Consider the following 27,986-nt stretch of genomic DNA (forward strand, 5'->3'; position numbering starts at 1 on the left):
CCTTGGTGAATAGTGATTACTCATCCTCACAGTGGTAAATTTAACATAATCGTCAAACAGGACTGCACAGTAAAACAGTCACATGAAGACTACATAAACAATTACTCCATTACAAGTTTACTTATAAAGTAACATAAAATGGGCAATGGAAAGCAGTGATAAAAAATGTAAACAAAAAGAATTAAAGGTTAATCCCTTCCCTGAAAAACATAAAAGTAGTTTTTTTTATTATAACAAAACATGATCTATCAAAAAGATAAGACAGTGATTTTACACAACTGTATTTCCAGAGACTAGATGACGAAGATTGGGAACTGATTTACTGAATTAAAATTTCCAAAGAATCTGATGAAATGTTATTAAATTTGTGGTACATAGGATGATATTACCCTATGAAAACAGCTTCAAGATTCCACACAGTATTAATTGCATGAAGTTCAGACTTTCTGAACCACTAGCCAATAATGACAACAACAACAACAAAAGTCCATAGTGTAAGAAAAAGGAAAACTAAAATTTTCTATTCATTTCCATAAAGCAGAAACAAAATATCTATAGTTAATACCTACTTGGGCAGTAAAGAAAACACAAAGCCTCTATGGAAAACACTTCATAGTGATTCCAAATAAAATATTAATAAAATACACATGAATTTTTAGTGTCATTCCAGTTTAACAGTTTTACTAAACATAGAACTCACAGAGCATTTACTTGGTGTTTTCTTTGTATTCAGGTATTTGCAAACTGCCTTCAGAAAGGGCTGGGAAGGTAAGACAAATTTAAATTTCTTCAACATCACAAAAAATGGCACTTGGATTCAAAACTTTAATTAAAGGAGAAAGAAAAAAGTAACAATGTGTAACTATCTTAATTTCAAATTTTAATGTTTTCATTGACAATTAGATAATTTGAAAAGGGTAGTGGGTGTGAAACAAAGGTAATATTTATAAATCAAATTTTCCCAAGAAAAATAGCATCACCCTTTGCCCAGCCAGCAATAAATTATAATTCTTGTGCAGACTACAATATAAAACTTTTACTGAAGAGTGAAACGGAAGCATAGATTTAGGTATGCACCAAAGCCTACATTATGCATTAATTGCTACATGGTACTTCTGACAATTTACCTAACTGTATGTTGCCTCTGTTGCTTAATTGAGTTCAAAGAAACACTTTTTGTTTTGTTGGTAGTGGGGCTTGAACTCTGGGCCTGGATGCTGTTCCCAAGCTCTTCAGTTCAAGGAAAGTGCTCTACCACTTGAGCCACAGCGCCACTTCCAGAAACACTATTTTTAACAACATACATTTATATTATTGCTTAACTGAATAGGGAACATAGAAATACATGCATTTTGAAAGGACAAATTTAAAAAGTATTTAAATGATAAAAAGCCTCAACCATCCACAGTTGACATCTCAGTTTATAGTACTTTTCACAATGTAATAGATTCCAATTTTGCTACTAAATGAGCTTACAAGAAAAATACATTGTTGCTTGCAAATAATTTCTTTCTTCTCCTGACCCTAATAAAAATAACCAGTGCCCTGACTTTCAGGATTTTTGTTGTTGCTGTTGTTGCTGTCCATTTCAGTAAGTTTTTTTGTGTTCTGGAATATGTACAGAAACTGAAAATAAAAGGAAAACTTGCTTTTGGAATGCAATAATTCTAAGTCATCTCACTAAGAAGCACCTTTTGATATGCTGGTCTGAACTTTTAATATAAAATCCTATTTCTGAAGTAGAATTTTTTCCAGTCTTTGTAGCATTAAACAGCCAATACTGAGGATGTTAGCCTGTGCTTTGTAGATATTTGAAGGTGTTCTGATGATGAAATAGTTTAGATATGGCTCACTGTCAAGGCTGGGTGGACAGATTTCATGATAAAATTGGCTACAAAAAGCTAAATAAACTTGTAATGACTGAACAATGATTTCCATTTTGCTTGAGCCAAACAGATGTTGTTTAAGCCATGTACCACCACATTCCCTATTTAATATTCCTGTTTCTTTATTCTTCATAGTTTTCTAATGAACTTACAGTTAGTATTCCTGAGTAAGATTATAAAAAAGTTAACCTTTCTACCAAAAGTATAAAGACAAATAAAATGTCGACTCACAATACAATTTTTTACATAGCATCACAGGTGCAGAGATAATAACTGCTGCTCTTCATTATGATTGGCCCATCCTTAAAAGACCAAGGCAAAAGATTCAATTGTCTAAAATACTTCGAAGTACAGTAATTAAATGTTTTAGACCATAAACATATCCCTCATCTATTGTGTTGCTAGGGAACACATGAGCAAAATCTATCATTCGCACTTCTACTTCTGCAATCTCTTGGCAACCAGTGGGAAGGTGATAGAAAACTTTCTCCAGCTGGGAAAGTACATTTCCGTTTAAATGTTCCTGCGACATGCTTTTCCACCCATTGTCCTGCTCCCTATTTTCAACTTTCAATGAAGTCTGACTGTGATGTTTTTTTGAATACATTTTTCTGTGCCGAGCATAGATCTTGGATAAGCTTTTGCCTACTGAAGACTCTATTTTTCCATTTGCTGTGGAATTTAACACATGAAAGTTATTATTGTACTCCAGTACATCTGTGTCTGACAGTTGTCCTTTGGATAATATCTTTTCTGCCAAAGTTCTGTCATTTGTTTTTGTTGTAGTAGGTGGCTGAGATGAACCTTCATATACAAACAATAATGAGCTAGCATAGAAGTTAAGCTGCTTCTGGTTTTCAAACCACTGCAGAATCTTCTCAATCTTCTGAATACTGGCAGCAACAGCATCTTTTCTTAAGCAGAATCCATTATGAAAAAACTTGGAGACACCTATGATATGAAATATATTAGGATTAGAATCACATTATAAAACAGCTGCTAGGGGGAAAGTGAACTCACAATATATAAAATTCTCCAATAATTTCCTCATCATCTCTTAAAATAACTGAATAGCTATTTCTAGAATTCTATTTGGAGACATTTAGATCACAACTTAATTCTTAGTTAAAATTCATTACAGACTATTTAAATGACACTAACAAAGTAAAGTTTTATTCATATAAAAGACACAAAAGATAAAAACAAGGGAGGGGGTAACAATGCTCGATAGGAAATGTACGCATTACCTTACTCATGTAACTGTAACCCCTCTGTACAGTATCTTTACAACAAAAATGTATTAAAAAAAGAAATTTTTTACAAACAAGTAGTTTAACACTATGTTCAAGAAAAATGATTTCAAAATTGTCTCTATTTGATACCTGAGACTTTTTTGGTTGTACTGGTATTTGAACTCAAAGCCACCTCCGCCTCCTTGCTAGGCTGGTGCTCTAATACCTAAGCTGCCTCTATCCTTTTACAAACTGAGACTGGGTCTCAATTTCCTACCAAAGTGTACAGCTGAGCCAGGTTTCCCCAACTCTGTCACTGCTAAAGTGACAAAACCATTGTGCCCAACTATGGGTTAAAGAAAGGATCTTGTTGCTGGGCGCCGGTGGCTCACACCTGTAATCCTCAATACTGAGGAGGCTGAGATCTGAGGATCATGGCTCAAAGGTAGCCTGGGCAGAAAAGTCCATGAGACTCTTATCTCCAGTTAATCACTAGAAAACCAGAAGTGGTGCTGTGGTGCTATGTGGTAGAGCGCTCGCCTTGAGCTGAAGAGCACAGGGATAGAGCCCAAGCCCAGACCCCCCGCCCTCCCCCCCAAAAAAAAGGATCTTGCAAATTTTTCTGCATAAGCTGGCCTTAAACCTTGGATTTTGCCCAGGACTCCCAAGTTGAGAGGATTACAAGTGTAAACTACCAGAACTTGGCTTAAAATGGAAACTTTTAAATGTACTAACCTATACGATTATTGGGCCTCTTTTAAAACTATGCCTTAAAGTGTTACTATAGATTGGAAATTATGAGTATACACAACTTGACTTCTGCTTTTAAATAACTTGTTCCTGAACTTTAGGACAAAAATTGGTAAGAAATATTTAGCTGGGTGCTAGTGGCTCATGTATGTAATCCTACCAACTCAGCAGTTTAAAACCAGTTTGGGTAAAAAAAAGTTAGAGAGAATCCATCTCCAAAACATTCAGCAAAATAGCCAGACTGGAGGCATAGTTCAAGTGGTAGAGTGACAGCTGAGCAACCAAGGCAGCCAAGCAAGCAAGGCAAGTGAGCACTAAACCCTGAGTTCAAACCCTAGTATAATAGAAAAGTAGTTTTAAATACACAATCTGAACATCATCTTGCTGTTGGTTATATATATCAAAATAAACACTTTAACATTGTGGGTGTTTATTTTCTATACATAATATAAAAATTCTACAAATGACAATACACATAAATATTTCTCTTAGTAGAGCCACAAATAAGCTTCCAATATTATTTCCACAAATTTAAGAGAACTTACTTTTGCAATATCTTGACCATTAGTATTTTAGAAGCATGTATGTATGTTAGCAAACTTTCTTTATATCAATCTAATTTTGCTTGATTATTCATTAGGTAGCACTAGAAGCTTTGGAAACTTCTCAAAAGTACATTTCATGAAACAATATACATTTTAAGTCTCTTATGTAATAAATAATTTAATATATTAGTATTTACAATCTACACTCAAAATATGACTGTAGCTAGTCAGAAGATCAAGATGGGACATAATCAAATTTCAAGGCAAAGGAAAAAGTAGGAGGAGGATTGTAGTCTTAAACGGGCCCCCCCCAAAAAAGTGAGGCCTTGGTTGAAAAGTAAATTAAAAATAAAAAAAGGTCTGGAGATGTATAGTAGACTGCTTAGCAAGTACAATGCTCTGAGTTCAAACCCCAGAACCCCCCCCCAGAAAAAAACTGTAATGACAATCTTTAATTTCAGAATTAAGCTAGACAGTCAGTAAGTTTCATATATATATATATGACATATATATGTTTTATATTTGTGTGTGTGTGTGTTGGTTCTTGGGCTTGAACTCAGGGTTGAGCTTCTTTTGTTCAAGGCTAGTGCTGTACACTTGAGCCACAGAGCCATTTCCAGCTTTTCCTGAGTAGTCTATTGAGATCACAGACTTTTCTGCCCAGGCTGTCTTAGAACTTAAGTCCTCAGATCTCAGCCTCCTGAGTCGCTAGGGTTATAGCCATCAGCCACCAGTACTCAGCTTAATATTAAAGCATACAACCAAATATTTTATCCAAGATGTTCTTCCTCCAAAGTCTGTATGTTGAAGGTTTAGTGTTATTAAGAGGTGATACAACTTTTTGGAAGTTGGCCTAGAGGAAGGAAGTTAGGTCAATGGGATGTGTCCTTGGAAAAAATTTGGGGACCTTCTCGCTCTTCTCACTCTGCTTCTTGGCCGTGCTAAGGAGAGCTGCTTTTGTCTACAGTGTATGTCTATCATGATGTACTGTGGCACCACCTGTAATTAGGCTACCTGAGCACAAGATGAAGCCACGAATCAAACATTTCCTTTATTTATTTATTTGAACTCAGCATCTGGGCTTTATCCTTGAGCCTCTCTGTGCTCAAAGCTAGCTCACTACCACTTGAGCCACAGTACCACTTCCGGCTTTTCTGTTTATGTGGTACTGAGGAATGGAACCCAGTACTTCATGCATGGTAGGCAAGCACTCTACCACTAAGCCACATTCCCAGCCCATTTCCTATGTTTAAATTGGTTATGTTAGGGTTTTTGGTCAGAGCACTGGAAAGCTGTGTGTGTGTGTGTGTGTGTGTGTGTGTGTGTGTTACAGAGCACTGGAAAGCTGGGAGGTGTGTGTGTGTATAGGGTACAGAGCACTGGAAAGCTGGGAGGTGTGTGTGTGTATAGGGTATACTGGAAACTGAGGATTATGATCTAATTTTGGGAATATAAATTTTATTTTTCAAGAAAATGTTATACATAGGTCAGGTACCATGGCTGATCCTTATAATCCCCGTTTAGGAGAGAGAGATCAGAAGGATTTTGGTTTGAGGCCAGAGTAGGCAAAACCTCATGGAGACCATGGTATAACCCCTGTTGTCACTATATTTGATTCTGGTGCTCTGAATCTTGTATATACATTTTTCTAATTTGGGGAGAAGGGAAATAACAAAATGCTGAAATAAGGATATAGGATGACCCATTGTAACAATGAGATGTACAAGAGGGTTGAAAATGAACTTTACAACTTTGCAAGGGGGGGGGGGAGAGGGAGGAGCTGGAGAGGTGGGGAGGAAAGGGATGGTAAGGGAAGTATAAAAGAGGGTGTAACAATGCTCTATAGGAAATGCACTCATTACCTTGCTCATGTACCTGTAACCCCTTGGTACACTATCTTTACAATTTTATATATATATATATATATATATATATATATATATGTATAAAACCTCAGGGAGATCTCATTTCAAAAAATAAAGCTGTTTGTGGTGGTGTGTACCCATCACTTGTTACAAAGAGGACATAAATATGTAAATAAGAGCCTTGAAGTACAGGCCAGCCCTTGGAAAAAGCATGAGGCATTATGTAAAAGTAACTAGATTAAAAAGGACTAGAGGGGCTGGGAAGGTGGCTCGGTGGTAGAGCGCTTGCCTTGCATGCTCAAGGCCCTGGGTTCGATTCCTCAGCACCACATAAGCAAAAACAAAAAAGCCGGAAGTGGCGCTGTGGCTCAAGTGGTAGAGCGCTAGCCTTGAGCTGAAGAGCTGAAGGACAGTGCCCAGGCCCAGAGTTCAGGCCCCACGACCGGACCCAAAAAAAATAAAAAATAAAAAAAAAAATAAAAAGGACTAGAGATAGTAGAGTGCTTGACTAACAAGCACAATGCTCTGAATCCAAACCCCAGTACTGATTTTTAAAAATGTTTACCACAAATTAAATTAATATTTTGGAGATGAATTAAAACTGAAGTACCATCAGCCATCAGCATTAGTTTTGTAGTACTTACCATCCTTTATAGTTTCTTTTGTTAAGCTTCTTCCATAGTGCTGGTTTTGTGTCTCATAGCTATCAGAGTGAACATGATAAACCTGTCAAAAAAAAAGCAGTGCCTAATAAAGGACTAATACTCTCTGATTACATTTTTTTTTAACCTGGCAGAGTGTTTAATATGGCATCTATTTATATAACTCATCATAATAAACTTTAAAACATCATAGTCATATCAATACATGCACTTAACTAATTTAACATCTACTACTGACAAAAAGTCCTTATAAGGAAAGATGATTATTTCCAATATGATAAAATTATCATATTGGAAAAGTTAGTCTCCAGTTTAAGGTAGAAGGTAAAGAAGTGTTTTTCTTTTAAAATAAAAAAGCTTCCATAAAAAAGTAGATTCTATCACATCTTTTATAATTATTATATATACCTATATATAATAAGCATATAATAAAATATAATTTTATATTATTATGTAATACTATTTTGAAGTTACTAGCAAATACAAACAAATAACAAAACAAATAGAGGGCCAGGCATGGTGGTTTTACACTGTAATCCTAGCTATTCAGGAGGCCAAATTCCGTAAGACTGTAGTTGAAACCCAACCCAGACAAAAAGTTAGCAAAAACTCATTTTTTCTGTTGCTGGCTGTGGGGTTTACTCTGAGCCTGGGCATTTCAGCTCAAGGCAAGCACTCTACCACTTGAGCCACAGCGCTACTTCTGGTTTTCTGGTGGTTTATTGAAGATAAGAGTCTCATGGACTTTCCTTGCCTGGGCTGGCTTTGAACTGTGATCCTCAGATCTCAGCCTCCTGATCAGCTAGGATTACAGGCCTGAGCCACCGGTGCCCAGCTAGCAAGACCTCATTCTTAACCAACAAGCTGGGCATTGTGGCTCAAACCTGTAATCCTAACTACTCAAAAGGTAGAGATGAGGATGATCCTGGTCCAAATCCACAGTAGGCAAAAAATGAGAAACACCCTCTGAAAAACAACTGAAGTGTCAAGAGCTTGGAACATGACTCTAGTAGACAGCATCTGCCTAGCAAGTAGGAGACCCTGAGTTCATAATCTAGTAACACAGATAATCATTTAGAAGATAAGTTATTATTCTTTTAGGTAGTAGTTGTACCCTGGAAAATCAACTTAAAAATGAATACAAAAGATAAAAAAACAAATACTGGTTGAATAAAATTAGTAAACAAAACAATATTTCAAATAACAAGTTTGAATAAGTAGAAGACCTCATTTACAAATGCAGCAAAAAGAATAAGAGATACAAATAAAAGTAAATAAACACAAGATGTGTATAAAGAGCACTTTAAAACATTCCTAAGATATACACCCATGTTCACTAAGAAGATTCAACATCATAAAAAGATACTAATCCTAAAGTTAATCTACAACTAAAATGAGATAATAAAAAGCCACCAACATTTTAAAAAATCAAATAAACTAATTCTAAAGTTTCTGCACAGCCAGGTATGGTAGCTCATTTCTGTACTATCAACTATTCAGGAGGCTAAGGCAAGAGGATGGGCTGAGCCTAGAAGTTTGAGATCAGCCTGGGTAATTTGTCTTTAAAATAGATGAAAAATGAAAAAGTTCACACAAAACAATAGGAAGAGCCAGATAAATTCAAAATAAAAGTAAGAATAACTATCATCCTACCATGTATTAAAATACATTTGAATCAAATATGTAAGCCAATTTAGTATGTCATAGGTTAAGTCAGTAGAAAAAAATGACTGTTAGTCTGATTAGTTATTTGGGGAGAGATAACTTTATACCTTACTTCTCATGTCAGAATAAATTCAAAATGCACAAAATGAAATAAAAGCCCCCCCCCCCCTGAAAATGTAAAAGAATTGTTGAATATCTAATAATAAAAGAAAGTATTTCTAACCAAAACTCACATTTCCACCCCATTCAGGATGCTTTAAGAATAGAGAAAAGGGAAGGTGGCTTAGTAGTAGAGTGCTTGCCTTGCATGCATGAGGTCCTGCATTCTATTCCTCAGCACCACATAAGCAGAAAAAGCCAGAAGTGGCGCTATGGCTCAAGAGCACTAGCCTTGAGCTGAAAAGCTGAGGACAGTGCCCAGGCTGAGTTCAGGTCCCATGATGGACCAAAAAAAAAAAAAAGAATGGAGAAAAGGTAAGTAAAATTTATATAAGATACTCAGTGTATCCTTATATTCAATGTAAAAAGGACAAAGGAGCAGAAGATTTCACAGAAATCAAACAAGCCTCAAACTTACTAGGAGCATGTCACGTCTCTTGCACTTAAATTACCAAACAAAAATGTCTCTAGACACTGATAATGTCTCCATGGGGAAAAAATGTCTCCATGGGGGGAAAAAATTGCCCCTGCTTGAAAACCATTGCCCTATATAAGGCAAACTGCCAATATTTACTGAAGTTATAAATGTGGACACACCTCCCTTAAAGATTTATCCCAAGGATGTGCTAGCACACTGGTAGAATAAAATAGGTCTATAGTTACTCACTTCAACATGACTCATACTAGTAAAAGACTAAAAGCAATCAAAAGAGTCTCTTAAACTCTTTACACAGAAAGAGTTGAATAAAATCATTTTCTTTTACATAAACATAAAACCTATTTAAGAAGGACAGTTTCTCGGCTGGGCATAGTAACACATCCTGTGATGCAACACTAGGCAGGCCTAGAAGGCTCATTAAGAAGCCCCTCTTTCTCTCAACAGAAACATTACACTGAGCTATAAGAACACTTTTAAGAAATGGATATTCTCTATTTTACCTGAATATGTTTAAAGAGAATTCTATGGCTGGGAGGTTTGCTCAGTGATTAAAAAAAACATGTTGAATGTGAGCAAGGCCCTAGGTTTCATGCCCAGCACTGCAAAACATGATTAACCCAAATAAAAACATGATTCTAAAAAACTCACCCTTCTGTTATTCAGGAGTCTTATGATCAGAGTCAAATTAAATCTGATCCATAGGAACTTCAACCCCACATATGCACCAAAAAGGTTAAATCTTTCTAGTGCAACACTGTTATTAAATTCTCTTTGCCCCTGTTTATTTCTACTTTACTAACACTAAAATGGAAAAAACTCTTGAGTTTCTCCAACTTCTACCTACTATTGTTCTTGTCTAGTAACAAAGATATTTATAAAACACATATACTCCCAGCCTGAAAACACACAAATACATATATGTATAGTTAAAATAAAGGCTGTAATTATTATTTTTTAATGGTTGGGAGATATGCTAAGGAGAACAGAATGAGCAAAAGCAAGCTCCAACTCTTCCTTATGGATAAATCTTAAGTGTTACTGTCATACTATCACAAAGGAAGAGAATACAAAAAAAAGACTTGGGACAGTATGATCAACAGAAGGAAAATATAATTATCATTCCCTTGAATCAGGAATCAGTGATTGGGAAAGGTAACTTCTGTGTATTTCAAAAAAGCTAAAGATAGGATTTTGGAAATTCTCACCATAAACAGTACATGCTTTAAGACATTATTACTGGGTAAGAACATTACATAACACATATATACAATCTATTTACATACCCCATGTATATAAAATGTATTTGTCCCATGTATGTAAACTTAGGTGTTTGTTAAAAACACACTTATAAATGTCAAAGCCAAATAATTAAGCAAATAGAACAACTTTTTAAATTAAAAAAGTTTAAATCGAGTAAATACTACTAAACTTAGAAAAAGAAGTGACTAAAATTTGTCTTTAAAGAATACAGAAAAACAATACTTTTCTAATAAAAATGCAAAAATAATGTTTTTTCTAATATTTATTTGAACCTTAGCTTAAAATTATTTAAAATAACTGTCCAGTTACTATCTTGGGGTTCAGTCATTTATTTATTCATCACTTACTATGTGCTAGGAACAGAGACTAACCATTTACCAGTGAACAAAAGAAAAGTTCCTGCCCTCACAAAGTTTATGTATTCAGGATTTATGAAAACATATTCCCTTCTGATATATTAGCATTATAATGATAGCAGTAATCTTCAAAGAAAAAAATATAAAGAAAAATGTGTGTATTATACTGAATCACTCTTACCCTCATGCCAAGCACCAAGAACCCAATCTCTTCCATTAATGGGTACTTGCTAACCTGCTGCTGAATCTTCTCAGACGAGGCAAAAGGATCATAGCTTTTTCGCCCTATCTTTACATCCATTATACAGGGCTTAGTAAATTTATGGGTCACATCTTCCAGTTTTAGGTATAAGTCTGTAAGTAAAGAAAAACACTAATTAATGACAGGCAGACATATTACTACTCAAATATCACAAAGGCAAACAAAAGGAGGAAATCCTAGAAAAGAAAAATTTAAAAACCTAGTCAGCAATTATTATTATTATTATTAAAAAGGACTGACCAACAAATGTGTAACATTAACAAATGGTATGGGGGGACAACAGGAATGGAGAAAAGAAGGATGAGCAAATGCAGTCGTTTTCAATATATACTGTGTTAACAAACGAACTATGTAACCTGTGTGTAAGAATGGGAGGGGGAAATGGGGGAAAGCTAAGGAAGGTGTGAAAATGTCTAAGAAGCATTGTACTTATAACCTGACTTATGAAACTGTAACACCTCTGTACAACTCTTGAAAAATAACAATTAAAAAGCAAAAGGCAATGGAACCAGGTACTGATGGCTCACATCTATAATCCTAACTACTCAGAGGTTGGTATGGAGTATCTTGGTTTGAGGACAGCCCAAGCAGAAAATCTCACTAGATTATCTCCAAACTAACCAACAAAACGCAGGCTGAAAGCAAGGCTAAAGTAGTACAGCATCAGTTTAGCAGAGCATCAGTTAAGTAAACATGGGGCCCTGAGTTCATACTCCGAGTAATGCAAAAAGTAGATGACATTATTTCAAGGTTGTTTCAGAATATATTCATTCACCTTTTAAATATAAATTATGCCATCTATGCCTTAGCACAGTATCTTTTAGTACTTTAAAAATGTTTTATTCATTTATTCTTCACTTAAAACTAGTAACTCTAAATTCTTCCTACAACAAAAGTAAGGGGATCCTAGTTTTACCAGTTTCTAAGGAAAATCAAAGATCTTACTTTGTATTTTATATATATATCTATATTTTTATTGTAAAAATACTGTACAGAGGGGTTACAGTTACATAAGGAGGGTAATGAATACATTTCCTATGGAGCATTGTTACCTCCTCCTTTGTTTTTTCCCCTTCCATCCCTTTGCTCCCCACCTCCCCAACTCCTCCCTCCCCGCCCCCCTGACAAGGTAAAGTTCGTTTTCAACAGTGTCCTGTACATCTCAACATCACAATGGATCAACCTGAATCCCCATTTAAGCATTCCGATATATCCCTTCCTCTCCTCAAAATTACAAAAAATGTATATACAATATGTAGAACACCAAAATCAAAACAGGGGTTATACCATGGGGGAAGAACATACAAAAGAAACAAAAGAATCACATAGTTCATTATAAGTACATTAAAAACAATAACAAGAAAGAAAATCCACTTGTGTCTCTTGTCTTGGGGAACATTTCACTTAACATCATCTTATATAGTCATATGTACATAGCCTTTGACCTTCTCTGCTTGTCCTAGACATGTACTAGTCATTGCAAACAAGGAAAACCATGGGACTTATGTTTCTTTGCCTGACTTAGTTCATGTAATATACTTTTTTCTGAGTCTTTCCATTTCCTAACAAATTGGGCAATGTCATTCTTTGTGATGGAGGCACAGAATTCCATTGTATATGCATACACCACATTTTCTTAATCCATTCATCTACTGAGGGGCATCTGGGTTAGTTCCATATCTTAGCTATAGTGAATAATGCTGTGATAAACATAGTTGTGCTGGTATCTTTAGTGTGGTCTTGTTTGTGATCATTTGGGTAAATGCCCAAAAGTGGGATTGCTGGTTCATAAGGAAGCACTATGTGGAGTCTTTTGAGGATCCTCCATACTGCTTTCCAAAGTGGCTGAACAAGTTTACACTCCCACCAACAATGCAGTAGGGTTTCCTTTTGGCCACATCCCCTCCAGCATCTGTTGTTATTAGATTTCTTGATTATAGCCATTCTAACTGGGGTGAGGTGGAATCTCAATGTTGTCTTGATTTACGTTTCTTTTATGGCTAAGATCTTGATTGGAGAACACTGACATCCAAAAGTTTGTTTGCATGCAACATAAATGTAAATTCAATTATAATATTATAAAAATCTATTTACTGAAAGCAAGGATGGAGGACCAATGTGGGAAGAGGGAAAGATATTTTCCTCCCCTTTCCAAGGTAAAATAATCTCTAAATTCTGAAAAATATGATTCAGGTTTTAGTAATGAATACAGTAATAAACATTTCTCCTAAAATAAATATTTTCTCCTCAAAGAGAAAAGATTTTATCTTGTTAACTATTAGCAATTCAAGTAAGGCTAGAAAAAAATGTACATTACCTCTAAAGGGTACCAAGAATAAAAGAAGCCTTGTCCCTTTTCTTTGTTCCTGTTCCACTAAGACTAGGATATTATCCAATTACAATAAAGAAGTTTGTGTTGAACCAATGAGGACAACTCAGAGCTTAAACATTTTTACACCACTCAGATTGACTAAGCATACATCTCCTCTAAAGGGTAAGAGATAGAGATCAAATTCTGTCCCTGAAAGGATAGTGGAAGGAAGGTTGTGACTATATAGATATGAAGAAGAAACTGCAGCCGGAGAGCTGCACCAATACAGAAGGAGCCTACAATTGAGAGAAAAGTTCCTGAACAGCTATCTTCAACAGCTTAAGAGAAAACAAAAGATCTGGATACAGGCACAACACTGTAGTGAAAGGCAATAGACAAGTGGAAACATCCTGACCAAGAAGCTGGAGCCCACCCACGCTTGTGTATTCTAAAAGATTACCACCATGGGGGCGAAACTGGGAAAGGAGCACATGACAATTCCTTCAGATCCTCTCCTACCATCCCTAACAGCTTTCTACAGCTCCAGCTGCACAAGAATGTTAGCAACAAGACATAAATCCAAATGTCAGAAAAGTCTAAAGACTAACAAAGTAGATTCTTGGCGCTGAAAAGGTTAGCATATAATTTGGAGTCAAAAATTTGCAAATTCTTGGGGCTGGGAAGGTGGCTCAGTGGTAGAGCACTTGCCTTGCATGCCTGAGGCCCTGGGTTCAATTCCTCAGCACCATATAAGCAAAAAGAAAAAAGCCAGAAGTAGTGCTGTGGCTCACTAGCCTTGAGCTGAAGAGCTGAGGGACAGCGCCCAGGCCCAGAGTTCAGGCCCCAAGACCGTACCCTCCCCCCCAAAAAATGCAAATTCTTACTGAGTTTGTAAAAGCTGTGTATGACATTGTAGAGGTTGTAGGGAAATCCTGCCTCAAATGCACAACTATGTGTTCATTTGGTAGAGATTAAAATAAACAATAACCTGTTATAAAGTTTGGAAGTAGATTTTGTATGTCTGAATATAAAAACAATATTTCTTCTTTTCTTTTTATAAAGGAGGAAGATACAAGCGCAATAAGAGTATAATAAATGTTTGCTGAATAATGAGTGTTTGCCTTTCCCATTCCTACTGCCCAGTAGAACTTTGGACTTGGCTTTCCTATACTGAACAGTAATTTCTTTAGTAAATAGGGATAGGTTTTTACTCTACATTTATTTCAACTAGTTAAATGTGCTTTCCTTCAATTTAATTATTAAGTAACTGCTAGACTATTTACTATTAGCCTTCAGAAATAAAACTCTAACTTAAGGTCTACTGGGATTGAGTGGTTTCTTTTAGTTCTTTGGCCTCGTTTTAAGTAACCATAAAAATTTGAGATTCTCAAGGGAAATAACAAAATGCTGAAACAAGGATACAGGCTGACCCATTGTAACAATGAGATGTACAAGACACTATGTAGAAAACGAATTTTACAACTTGGGGGGTTGGGGGGAGTTGGGGAGGTGAGAAGGGAAGAGAAGGGATGGTAGGAGAAAAACAAAGGAGAAGGTAACAATGCTCAATAGGAAATGTACCTTACTCATGTAACTGTAATCGCTCTGTACACTATTTTTACAACAAAAACAAACGGAAATTTGAGATTCTCATTTCTATCTTCCCAAGATTTAAAAAATAAACTGAAAAATCTGTTGTAGTAAAGTTCACTTAAGGAATCAATGTTATTATATCTAGCAGCTTACAAGTGTTTCTGAAAAACAGAAATAAGGTAGCATGATCTCAGCATTGAGATCATATTATTGAGTTACAATCGATTATTGATTTACATGATACTGATTTAGAGTTTCTGCCATATGTACAAAAAACTGAATATTATTTCTCTCTGAAAAACGTTACTAGAAAATTCTTTCCATGGAATAGAGCTAAATCAAAGTAAGTCAGTCCTGCAATTCAGTTATTTAAATGTTCAAAGGCTAAAGAACAGCCTGTTAGGCAAAACCACAGACTGGGTAACAAAGAATACATCAACCAGGCCCCTTTGCAAATACAGACTGGAGCAATGTTTTTCAATATATAGGTTATAGACTATTATTGGATTAGAAATTCAACTTAAAGGGTAGTAACCAAAGTTCCTTAAATGACAGAAAAGGGTAAACATGAGAATTCTCATATACACTAAGACCTATTACTGTGGATTGGCCATAATCTTATAAACACTGAGTTTTGATATAAAATGTATTTATATCATAGCCACAAAGTTTAAAAGAATATTTGACTTGGGGTTGGGAAGGTGGCTTAGTGGTAGAGTGCTTGCCTTGCATGCATGAGGCCCTGTGTTCGATTCCTCAGCACCACATAAACAGAAAAAAAAAAAAAAAAGCTGGAAGTAGCATTGTGGCTCAAGTGGTTGAGCTGAGGGACAGTGCCGCAGACCCAGAGTTCAGGCCCCACGACTGACCAAAAAAAAAAAAAGAAGAAGAAGAATGTTTGACTAAACCAAATGTCAATGTGCATTATGCTTATCCAACTCAAAGCTATCATCCATAGATCCTCAAAGACAAGCCCTTTAGAACTGTCATACTTCAGAATCTTGCCCTTTGGTCAAAAGTCACTGAAGCAGGAATGGTCATCTGGTACAACCTTGTTTAGTCCTACCAGTTTGGAACTGAGATGCAGAAATGACATTCTGATCACCAACCAGGCATGTCTAGGTCAATAACATATGCCACAACATGTAAATTACTTGATGTAAATTAAGTGATTCCTTTGATGGAGATAGCTCAGGAAACCAGAGAGGAAGAAAATATGAAAGACTAGAGTGTAGCTCAAGTGCTAGAGTGCCAACCTAGTAAGCATCAGGGCCTGAGTTAAAACTCTAGTGCTGCCAAAAAGGGGGGTAGTGGGATGAGGATACTGCCCTGAACCAGGGGCTAAACCTGTAATCCTAGTAATTCAGGAATCTGAGATCTAAGGATCGAAGTTTGAAGTCAGCTAGGACAGAGAAGTCTACAAAACTCTATCTCCAATTACCTAACAAAATACTGAACTAGAGGTGTGTCTAGCCATAAACAGCAAAAGCTGTGTAAACAGTGCAAGGTCCTGAGTTCAAGTCTATTACTGATGCGTGCGCGCGCGCGCACACGCGCACACGCGCACACACACACACACACACACACACACACTCACAGAAAATAAGCAGAGAGAGAGAGAGAGAGAGATCCAATTCCTGGGTACTGATAAGATTTGGTTTTTGCTTCTGGGGTTATCTTGAGCTCAGAAGCTTAGTCTTTCTCTGTAGCTTTATCATAAAGTCTCTCATTTATCAAGTCCACATCTATTTCTACAACTTATCCACAAAGAACAAACAACCGCTTTAGGAGCAGAGATAGTAAATTCAGAGCTCAAATTTACCATTTATTAGTATGTAGCCTAGATAGCAATTCTCTATATCTCAACTATATATATATATATATATATATATATATATATATATATATTTATTTATTTGAGATACAATAGAATCCACTATCAGGTATCATGAAGAATAAATGAAATACTGTACTGCAAAGTGTCAGTACCTATTCTACAAATAGAAGTACAATGTTTTCCTACTTCATCCAAAATAAAATTGCATACACCCAATATATTAACTGAAGTACAAGACCTGTTTTGAGATATAGAAGTAAAAACATACATAAATATTTTAGTAGCATAATGTATACTGTATTCATTGAAGATTTACTCATTTTATTTGTAAATATATATAAATATAAAAATGCACACAATAAATCTGCTAACCATGTTATGTCACTAATGGATTTACACTGAACTTTGATGTTTAGTATAAATATAAAATGATTCATTGGATTATACCTCTTTCCAGATAAGACAAATATAACTTAATTACCACAAAATAAAAAGACATAGTCATAACTCAACTAGGCATAAGATAATGGAGACTCTAACCTGAGATTAATACAAAGCCTTAGCCTGCGGTTAAATATTAACAAAAAATATCTATTTATTATATGTTGATCTTATCTCAAGTTAAAATATGTGTCATGACTGCAAAACACATTTAATCTGATCACTAACCTCAAGCAAGGTCCTTACAACTGCTTAACTATCATACTACTCACTTTTCCATCCTGAGCCTATTTCATACTTCTTCCTCAAATACTGTTTGCTTTTCTATTTTTCAAAATTCTATAGAAAAAGTTATAGATTTAAAAAAGTTAAGGAAGAGGTGCTGTGGCTTAAGTGGTAAAGCGCTCATCTTGAGCTGAAGAACTCCGGGACAATGCCCAGGCCCAGAGTTCAAGCCCCATAACCAAAAAAAAGTTAAGATTATAGATAGTAAAAGATTACTGCAATAAACTTGACAGCTAGGTTGCTTTGTTGTTGATATATTAATGTTTTATAATTAATCAAAAAGTTTGACATGCTAAGAATAAGGTAAGTATGATCTATCTGGGATTTACTAGTACCAAGCTCAACAATGTAAGTTAATTATAATTAATATGATGTTTAGAAAAATATCTGATAATTTAATGATATAATTATTTTGTAAGAGTTTATAAGATAATATTTAACAATGAAAGAATAAAGATAAGATAGTATAACCTTTATGAACTCTGGGATCTCTATGACAATTGATTCTTAAAAGGCTAGTCTCTTTCAGAGGCATAGAGCATGACATTTGTAAACCTCACATTTAGAGGGATATATTTATAAAGTGCTGCTATTTATACAGTAAGTAAAAGGATATCTATTCTTCGTAAGTATGAGTTAATTTTAAGAGAACCTAAGAAAGAGTTCAAGAGCTTATGGACAGTGACGTAAACAATTAAGCCATTAATCCATTTAAAGTATATGTACAATTTCTAAAATTTTACTAAAAATGTTTTTGAGGTTAAAACTCATGAAAATTAATTAAAATATCTCAATAGGTTTACCAACAAAACTGTAACGATGTCCAAAATATTTATACTTTCATTTTGTTGATGACTGTTAAAATTACAAAGTTACTGCAAATGAAAAAAAATGTTCTACATTACATATAAATATGAATTAAATATAATTCATATATTGTTCTTTAGTATGTTAAGTGTAAAAAAATTCCTACAGCAAATTTCTACTGCTAGAGTATAACCTTGACACACTAAGAGAGTTAATGAATATTAATGACTGTATAAATTATGGAAATACTAGGCCCCACATTTCAGTAAGCTTTTTGCCCACAGAATCTAGAAAATCTACTTAGCATTAGCTACCATCTTTATTTTTAAACTTTGTTTAGGAAATAAAAGGTATCCCAATGGCAAATCACTGCCCCAGCATGAAGCCAGACAGAAAAACAAGAACTTTGCTTTTCAACAACAATTGTCAACCCTGTCTGATAACAGAAACTGAAAATAGAAAGAATTTTAATTATAGACCATGTGTCCCCAAATTTGGGGCTAAAGGAGATGGAGGAACAGATATATTGGGCTAGCCTGCTTTAGTACATGCTTGCTGAAATATGACTACTAGTAGCCAACCAAGGAGCCTACTCATTAATCAGAGGGTACATACACACTTGAAAACTGTCAATTTGCTCAGACCTCCATGATGTTATACTTTTCTTACCCCAATTAACTATCGATCAATAAAGGCTTTTGATGCTATGTATCCTAAGCATCTATGTACTTATACAAATGTATAATGAGATTTATTATATATAACTAGCCTGACATCTCCTAAAATAATTTCCAACCAATTTTAATATTAAAAAAATCCCACTGGTCATGAACGAAAGTTAAATAATGGTGATTAATGATTGTAAAACTCTGTAAATACACTAAAAACCACTGAATCATATGCTTTAAATGGACACATTTATGGTATATACATTATACTCAATAAGCTTGTTACAAAAAATATGAGTGAGAAAGATACAGGGGGATCAAGGTGCAAGATAAGCTTAGTCCAAAGTTAGGATAATATACTGAAAAATAAAATGATTATGGCTGCACATGTCTGTATTATTAGCTACTTTAGAGGTGGATATAGGAGGATCATGTGTGGAGGCGGCCTTAAAGAAAGTTGAAGAGACTTCAACTGAAAAACAAACTGAAAGCAAAAGCACTATTTGTTACATGATAATTTGTTGAACAAATTCTGTTGATCTAAATTATAAAAAACTCTATCAGCTTTATAAAACTCTCCTGATGCCCAACCAAAAATGAGGAAGTATAAACTACACAAGAACCTGAAAATAAATGTCATTAATTTAATAATATGTAAAACACAGAAATGTAAACCACAGTACTGTACAAAAATCTAATGAAACATTTGCTTTTATGATCTCTGGGCATAAACATGTTTAAAAGTTTACTGTCTTATACTGCACTTAGAATAAAAAGGATTAAAATGTTTCCATGAAGTCTCTGGCAAAACTTAATTAATATGTATGTGGGGCAGTTTTGTCCAACTTCTTCCAGAGCAAATAAAGTAGGAAAGGAAGAGGAAATCCCTTGAGACAACTGCTGGCTAATGGAGTTGTCTGTGTCATGTGCATTTTATTCCCTGTCCTTTGTTTTCTTCCTGTGTAAATTTTCTCCTGTCTTCTCTCATTTTCCTCACCTTGTCTTTTGATCATAGTAGTACCAACATCTCTAGTTATAGTTAGCTAAGAAAATTAGTGTTTACAAAACCATACAGAAGGTAGCACTCAAAAGATTACTGAAGCAGGATGTGGGAGTACACTCAGGTCATCTCAGCACTGGGGAGGGTGAAGCCAGAGGGTCAAAAACTGATCGCTGGGTACCTGGTAAAGATACTGTCACCCAACAGTAAGAGAGAAAAACACAGACAGACAGATGGACAGACAGACAGACAGAAAAATCTGTAACTATTAAAAAGTAAGGTTACTGAGTTGGTGAAGTTCAAAAAACTTGTAAGTAGTCAAGGTAAAAGCTATTGCCTTAAAGTCACTGCTCTGTTATTAGCAAAAAGATAAACCTTAAAACTAGCTGAGTATTTTTGAAACAGATTACATGTATTAAACCACTTGAAATTGTACTAGGAAGGTTAGAGGGAGTAAGGGAGAAAGAGGGTGATGGGGTGAACTGACTGGAATATATTATATGCATGTGTAAAAAAATCACAATAAAATCCCTCCCCCTTGTATACCTAATGTTTGCTATCAGATTTTTTTTTTTAAATTCAGGGACTTGGCACGGTCTCTGAGCTGCTTTTGCTCAAGGCTAGCACTCTACCTCTTGAGTCACAGTGCCACTTCTGACATTTTCTGTTTATGTGGTACTGAGGAATCGAACCCAAGGCTTCATGCATACTATGCAAGCATGAAGCCCAAATATCAGAAATGTTTTAGCTCTGAAGACCAAAGAGGGTGATATCAAGTCCTTGACTATATACATCATGTAAATTTTGTTTTGAAAAGAAAAATTAGAAAGCATTACATTCTGTGTTTTAAAGGCTTTACATAAAGCCTTTAAAAGTCAATCTCATGGGGGCTGGGAAGGTGGCTCAGTGGTAGAGCGCTTGCCTTGCATGCATGAGGCCCTGGATTCGATTCCTCAGCACCACATAAGCAAAAAGAAAAAAACCCGAAGTGGCGCTGTGGCTCAAGTGGTAGAGCGCTAGCCTTGAGCTGAAGAGCTGAGAGACAGCGCCCAGGCCCAGAGTTCAGGCCCCACAACCAGACCCCCAAAAAAAAAGTCAATCTCATGAATAAAACTAAAAGGTGTACTTTTAAGAAAATACTACCATTTGGTGCAGTAGGAGGTGACCAGACGCCATAATACTTGGGCAAATATTTTCGTAGCTCTACAAGAACACCATCACTACAATCAGCAGCATAAACCTGAAACAGAGAAATAGAACATTCCTTAGTTTCTTATAATGCTTTATAACTGTCCCACGTATTTCTCAAACACATTACTGACTCATACTGAATCATAATTTAGCTGATAGAGGTTTCAATTGGAAGTAACTTTGGAGTAAACAAAAAAGATTATTTTGTCTCCACTGGAAAAAAATATATATTATTTTAAGAACACATTCTTCTTGGCTATCTAATTATACCCTTTCACTGCTCTTGAACTATTTTACAATTATGTACATTGGAGGTAATTCTTGTTTGTAGTCATGGCATGAAAATAAATTCTGGCCAAAGGAAGTTCAATAAACTTTCATTTGTACCCCAGAGTAAGAAAGAATTTCAAAATGCAGCTTAACTAAAAATGGGTTTAAAGAAAATAAAATAAGAAGTGTTGATGATAATGTGGAGAAATTACTACACTCACAGAATGCTACTGGGAACGTGAAATAGTACTGCCATTTCAGGAAACAGTTTGACTGGTCCTCAAAATATTAAACATAGAATTACCAAATGACCTAACAATCTCACTGTTCTATACCCAAAGAAGAAAGAACAAGTACTCAAATACTTGTATACGAATGTTCATTGAACCCCTATGAATAAAAGTCAAAAGGGAAAAGAATCCAAACATCCATAAAAGGTGAACAAGTGGCATATAAGAACAATGGAATATCACTCAGACATAAAAATGATGTGCGATGAACATAAAGGACCTTTACAACATTACAGTAAATATAAGCTAGATACAAAAGGTCACGCTTTGGGTGCATTCATTTCTATGAAGTAAAGTCCACAGAAGCAGATTGACAGGGTAAGGAAGAGGGAGTAATGTGGCATATGACTTCAAGGGTAGAAGGTTTTCTTTTGGGTGACAAACTAAAAACTATTCCTAGCCATTGGGTTAATCAGATGTTAAGTTTACCTCCTTCCTCTCTCCTTAGGAGAGTCACAAAGTAGATCAGTACATTTAAGACTCTAAACTTAGCATGATAGTCCACACCTGTAATACCAGTATTGGATGATCATGACTTTATGAACTGAAGGCCGGTCTGGTTATAGAGAATTTCAAACCAAACTAGGATACACAGTGAGATCTTGTCTCAAAAAGCAAGCAAAAGCCAGGCACTGGTGGCTCACACCTGTAATCCTAGCTACTAAGACTGAGATTAGCTGAAGATCACAGTTCAAAAGTCCAAGAGACACTTCTCTCCAATTAACCAGCACAAAACCTGTGAAGTGGAGGCATGCCTCAAGGAGCACAGCAACAGCACTGAGCAAAAAAGCTAAGGGACAATACCCAGACCCTGGGTTCAATGCCCCAGTTACTAGTACAAAAGAAAAAAAAAAAAAAAAACAGCAAGCAATCCTCCCCCCCCCCCAAAAAACAAAGAAATTCTGTGGGAAAAACACTTATCTAACTTAGCATTTCTGAGAATTACAAATACTCTCACCTAAGTCTTGACTGTTTTAATTGCATCATGACTCCTTGATTAAAATCAATTTCCTGAATCAAAGTCTTGAAGACATGCACTAGAAAACCCCAGACTACACCACATACAGTAAGTAACACAGTAAAAGATTAGTGCTTTTGTTTCTACTATATTCAGTGAAGTAGATCTGATAGAAATGTATTTCGTACTTTGAGTCATCAGAAAACTGAAGAACATTCTGTATATAATACAAATCTTACCTCACTTACCATATTATAAAAGTCTAGCTCTCTGGGGCCCCTTGGAGGTGGCTGTAACTGTTTCAAAACTGTGCCATCCGGATGCTGCAGTATACCTAAGAACAGAAATGGGAACTTCATGTTTCCACTTCAGTGATCCTATTCACAGGTCAGATATGTTCCTCAAGTAACATGAAAACTGCATTTTTTAAGGATTTACTTTTACTTATCGCAAAAATGTCTAACACTCAACCAATATATTTCAGTATTTGTTACATGCAAAACACCCAAACACAAACTTCATTAATTTTATATTTTCAATTACTACTTCCCATTGGCACATATGTCCCTGTTCAACTTTGAATTCCATGTACATGTGTATTTTTACAGAAATTCCTCAGTAATAAACTTTCCAGGAGAGATCAGGTTATAGTTAAGCAAGAAACAGTAACATAAACAGGTCCTACTTTTATAAATATAAAAATGTGTTGACAGTGGCCACTTACGTATTACTGCTTGTTAATGTTTTATAAGTCTTTTGTTTTCAAAAAAATTTTAAGTAAACTATCCTGAGTCAGTTTCACCATTGTACAAGGAGCACAAAGAAATGGAGCCATTTGGAAAAGTGAGAGCCGAAAGCACACACCAAGACTGGAGCAGGAAGGAGAAACCTTTCATAATCTGCCCACTGAAAAGCACAGTGTTTTCCTAAACTCACCACAAGTGTGTCAACACTGGCTCCATCTCTGTAACCATGAATGGTCAGTCCTGAATACAAATCTCCAATTTTCATATGTTGATATTTCACAGAATATGATTCAATAAACCTACTTAGAATTTTGATGAGATATTCTACTTGAGTTCTTATTTCATTTTTTTCACTAAATTTACATTTCTTAATGAAAAAAAAAAGCACAAAGTTTCAAGAAATACAGTGGCTGGGCACGCGGACTCAAATTCATGAGTTAGATATAGGAAAGACTGCAGCATGAGGCAGGTCTGAGAAAAACTTTCACAAGACCCTATCTCAATCAATAAGCCAGGCATGGTATTTATTTAATGCCTGTGATCCCAGCTACATGGGAGGCTAAAGATAGGAGGATCGTGGACTGTGGCCAATCTCTTATAAAAACACAAGGACCCTATCTGAAAAATAACTAAAGCAAATAAAGGGCTGGGGATATAACGCAAATGGCTTTAAATTCAAACCCTAGTACTGCCAAAAACAAAAATAAATACAATCTTCAAATACGCTTTAGAACTTTGGTAAATAGTAGAAGGAAGGTAAATGTAAATCCATACAAGTTAAGATTGATTGGTAAGTAGTCAAATGATTTTGGTAATTCAAGAATGGGCTAATAGAATCAAAAATGACTATGGAAGGGTAGGGATTAAGAACAAGCAAGACCTTTACTCTGTGGTCCTGACAATCCACAGGGAGAATATAAAGTAACAAACAGGAAAACTTTGATAAACATAATTCCAGAGGACAAAAGTAAGGTGTCCTTATCTGAGCAGAAAAACACAACTTCGCCACCTGGAGGCAGGCACTTGGTCAAGATACATGTAGATGGACTTCCCACTGGACAAATGCTGTTAAAGAGACTATAGTAATCCTAAAACAGATCCTAAAAACTCAATTCCATACTAGTTACCCTGCAGCATAACCCCTCAACTTATGTGAGTAAACAGAAGGTAGTGCAAGGTATAGTATACAAGGTGAGCAAATTCCAACATCCAAAGCCTACAATACCTGAGGCTAAAGCTAAAATCTCAGTCCCATCCCTAAAACTACCAAGATTAAAAAAAAAAAAGAGGCATAACACCAAGTTCTGGTGGCTCATGCCTATAATTCTAGCTACTCAAGAGGCTGAGATCTGAAGATCTCAGTTCAAAGTCTGCTCAGGCAGGAAATTTTCCTTGAGACACTTATCTCCAACTAACCACTAAAAAGCTGGAATTGGAGCTGTGGCTAGCCTTGAGCAAAACTCTGGGGCAGAACAAAAAAACAGTAAGAGCAACCCTCAAGGGTACAAACCTTAAAGAAGAAAAACACCACTACTCCAAAGAAAAAAAATGAAAAAGATTCTTTTCCTTATACTGTTCCTGAGATCCAGGCAAAGATCTACTGTGAATGAGGGAAACAGAAGTAATCCCCTAACCTTGGAGGAATAGAAGGTGAGGGGAATGATCAAACAAAAAAAACCATACCAGATCCTGATTTAAGTGGCCTCCTAGTGATGGGTGAGGGAATGGAAGTCACATGCAAAAAGACCTTATAAGGCAGGAAACAGTTTGATGCTCCAATTAATCACCAGAAAACCCTAAGTGGCACTGTGGCTCAAGTGGTAGGCTACCTGCCTTGAAATGAAGAGCTCAGGGACAATGCCCAGGCCCAGAGTTCAAGTCCCATGACCAACCAAAAAAAAAAAAAAAAAAACAAAAATAAAAAAGAAAACCCTCTGGCAAAGCACTCCTACCCCCAAGCATAAGGTAAGCAAAAGGTAAGGCCCTGGGTGCAAGCTCTAGTATGGGCTCACACACTATTTGAATTGAGTTTTTTAAAAAATTCAAAATGAGGCAGCATTTTCAATTCAGAATAAAGGAAATACTAACAGAAAATGAGGGAAAACAAAGAAATGGACTGTGTTGGATATAGGCATGGGCATGGGGCTGAAGGTACATTTATTTGCTAGAGCCCATGTTGATATGTACAAGGCCCTGGGTTTAATTCCCAGCTTAAAAAAAAAACTTAAAAAAACAAAAAGGCCTGCTGCATTTTTGGTATGAGAATACACTCAAATTTTTAGGAATATAAAATTGTGTATTTCTTAATCTAGTGCCAAAAAGACAGTACTACATGCAGAGATATGAATACACCCAGTGTCTAGATCATGATTTTTTTTCATTCACCTCTAAAGCAACCAGTTTTTTGAAGAAAAATGGCCCACTCAAGGGCAGAAAGATGAAAAGCCCAAAATGAACATGGAACATCTTTTCATGCCAAAAAGTGCAAACATACTTTAACAGAAAGAGAAAACGGTTAATGTCAAAAAAACACAGAAGTCAGCTTGATGAAGCTGTCACTATGCAAATCTGGGACAAACCCATTTTAATGTTGACTAAAAGCAGCAATTTATGGGTACAATTTATTCAAGTTTGAAAAATTCACTGCTTTATCGTAATAATGAATTAATGACGAAAATCTATTCTCAAGGAAGAATGAAAACTGACTGATTAATGACAAAGTTAGAATATTTGAATCTCTCAGGGTAACAAGTGAATCTGTCAAATTTCATTAATGGATGCTTAAGATAAACCTTGGTGAGGAGCGGGGTATGTAACTGTCCCAAAATACTCCCCTAACATTATTTACTTCAATGGGAAAAAAATTATGGTAGAGAAAAAACCTGACAGACATTACTTAATCATGTTACCAAAGTATATCAACAATAATGCAAGTGACAACTAGTCAATAAGCAACATAAGTCAATAAGCAAAAATATATGTTGTTTCTGCATCTAAAATAATGAAAGAATCAGACAAACATAATTAGAAGTCTTCTAAAATTCTGTGTTTTAACTTCAAATTTTTCATTGTTCAAAAAAAGGGGGTAGGAGTATATGTGTGCTTAGTATGCCCAAGCTACTATGTTCCATTCCCAACACCTTAAAACAGTAATGAGAGAGGGGAAGGAGGAAGGGAAAGGGGGAAAGAGGGATAGAGGGGACAAAGGAAGAGGAAGAGAGGGAGAATGGGAGAGAGGGAAAGAAAGGGAGAGAAGGGGGGGGGGAGAACAGGAAAAAATAAATGTTCCAAATGACAGGTAACTAAGAATCATGATAGCTAAATGCAATGTCTGATGATGGGTGGGGAAAACACTACACAGATATTACTGGGAATTGCTTCTCAGACATCTTAAAGTAAGATTCAGTGTAAGAAGATTATTGGAATATCCTAAACTTGATCATTTTATCATGGATAGGTAAGAAAAACTACCTTATTTTTAGAAGATAAACATTTAGAGGAAATGTTTGTGATGTCTGCAATTTATTTTTAAATGATTCTACAAATAACTCACAAAGAATAATACAGCAAATGTGGTAAATTAATAGTAATTAGTAAATGCGGATGACTGATATATGTTAATTCACTGTACTATTGTGGCAATATTTTTGTAAGTTTGATTTTTTTTTCAAAATACAAAGGATCTTTAAGAATAATTTATACTTAAGGAAAATCTGATAAATTCTGTGAAAGACCTCTGCAATGAAAACTACAACTCACTAGGAGAAATTAGAGGGCTAAATAAATGAAGATATATAACATGTTCAGGCTCTAAAAGGCTCAAGCTCATAAAGAAATCAATTCTCAGCAAAGCAACCTATAGCTTGAAAGCAATGTCAAATGAAATTTCATTAGATTTTTTTTTCCCTTAAGGAAAAGTGAGAAGCAAACATGGAAATGTAAAGCGCCATTATAAGTCAAGAAAATCCTGAAACAGAAAATAGGTAAACAGGATGAAAAATAGGATATTTTACTACTAAGCATCAAGACAGGGAGGTATTATTGCTAGAATAAACAAATGGAAATAAAGACTGAAAACAAATCCAGGAAATTAGCTGAATAAATGTGGTACAGTTTGCCCAAGGGAGCTATGAAGAATGAGTGAAGAGAGCTCTACAAACTGATACTGATTTTTAGGTTATATTGTCAACTTTTAAAAGCAAAATGCAACAGTACCTACAACATAATGATTTTTGTGTGAGAAAGGAGAACTAAAACTTTTATATAGAATGACTTGTAAGAAATGTAGAAAAGATGAATTAGGAAACAATGAAATGGTGCCCATAACAAATGTGAGGAGTGAAGTAGGATGGTAGGGAGTGACATTTCTGATTATATTTTTCTGAAAAGTTTGATTTTTGGAAGCATATTTATTATGAATATTCAAATATACAAACAAAAACAGGAGGAGGGAACTGAACTTAAACATAACAAATGAGCCCAACTCTGTATTTCAAATAACATTACTA

At 35.5% G+C, this 27,986-nt stretch overlaps 1 protein-coding gene across 2 annotated transcripts in view; it reads right to left on the bottom strand.

The window, feature by feature from the left end:
* Positions 1 to 1,281: 1,281 nt before the first annotated feature.
* Ipmk (inositol polyphosphate multikinase) overlaps positions 1,282 to 27,986 on the bottom strand; it is a 33,583-nt gene continuing 6,878 nt past the window's right edge. The window contains exons 2-6 of one of the 2 annotated variants that reach the window (XM_042696266.1): positions 22,972 to 23,066; positions 21,167 to 21,263; positions 11,001 to 11,173; positions 6,923 to 7,004; positions 1,282 to 2,837 (exon numbers count right to left, since the gene is read on the bottom strand). In XM_042696266.1, coding sequence (XP_042552200.1) covers positions 2,212 to 2,837; positions 6,923 to 7,004; positions 11,001 to 11,173; positions 21,167 to 21,263; positions 22,972 to 23,066 — 1,073 coding nt within the window. In that variant the 3' untranslated portion in view covers positions 1,282 to 2,211. The remainder of the gene's footprint in view (positions 2,838 to 6,922; positions 7,005 to 11,000; positions 11,174 to 21,166; positions 21,264 to 22,971; positions 23,067 to 27,986) is intronic. The other variant, XM_042696267.1, reaches the window with a different exon arrangement.

Source organism: Dipodomys spectabilis, unplaced genomic scaffold (genome assembly GCF_019054845.1).
Source record: "Dipodomys spectabilis isolate Male_0828 unplaced genomic scaffold, ASM1905484v1 ptg000207l, whole genome shotgun sequence".
NCBI classification, from domain to species: Eukaryota; Metazoa; Chordata; class Mammalia; order Rodentia; family Heteromyidae; genus Dipodomys; species Dipodomys spectabilis.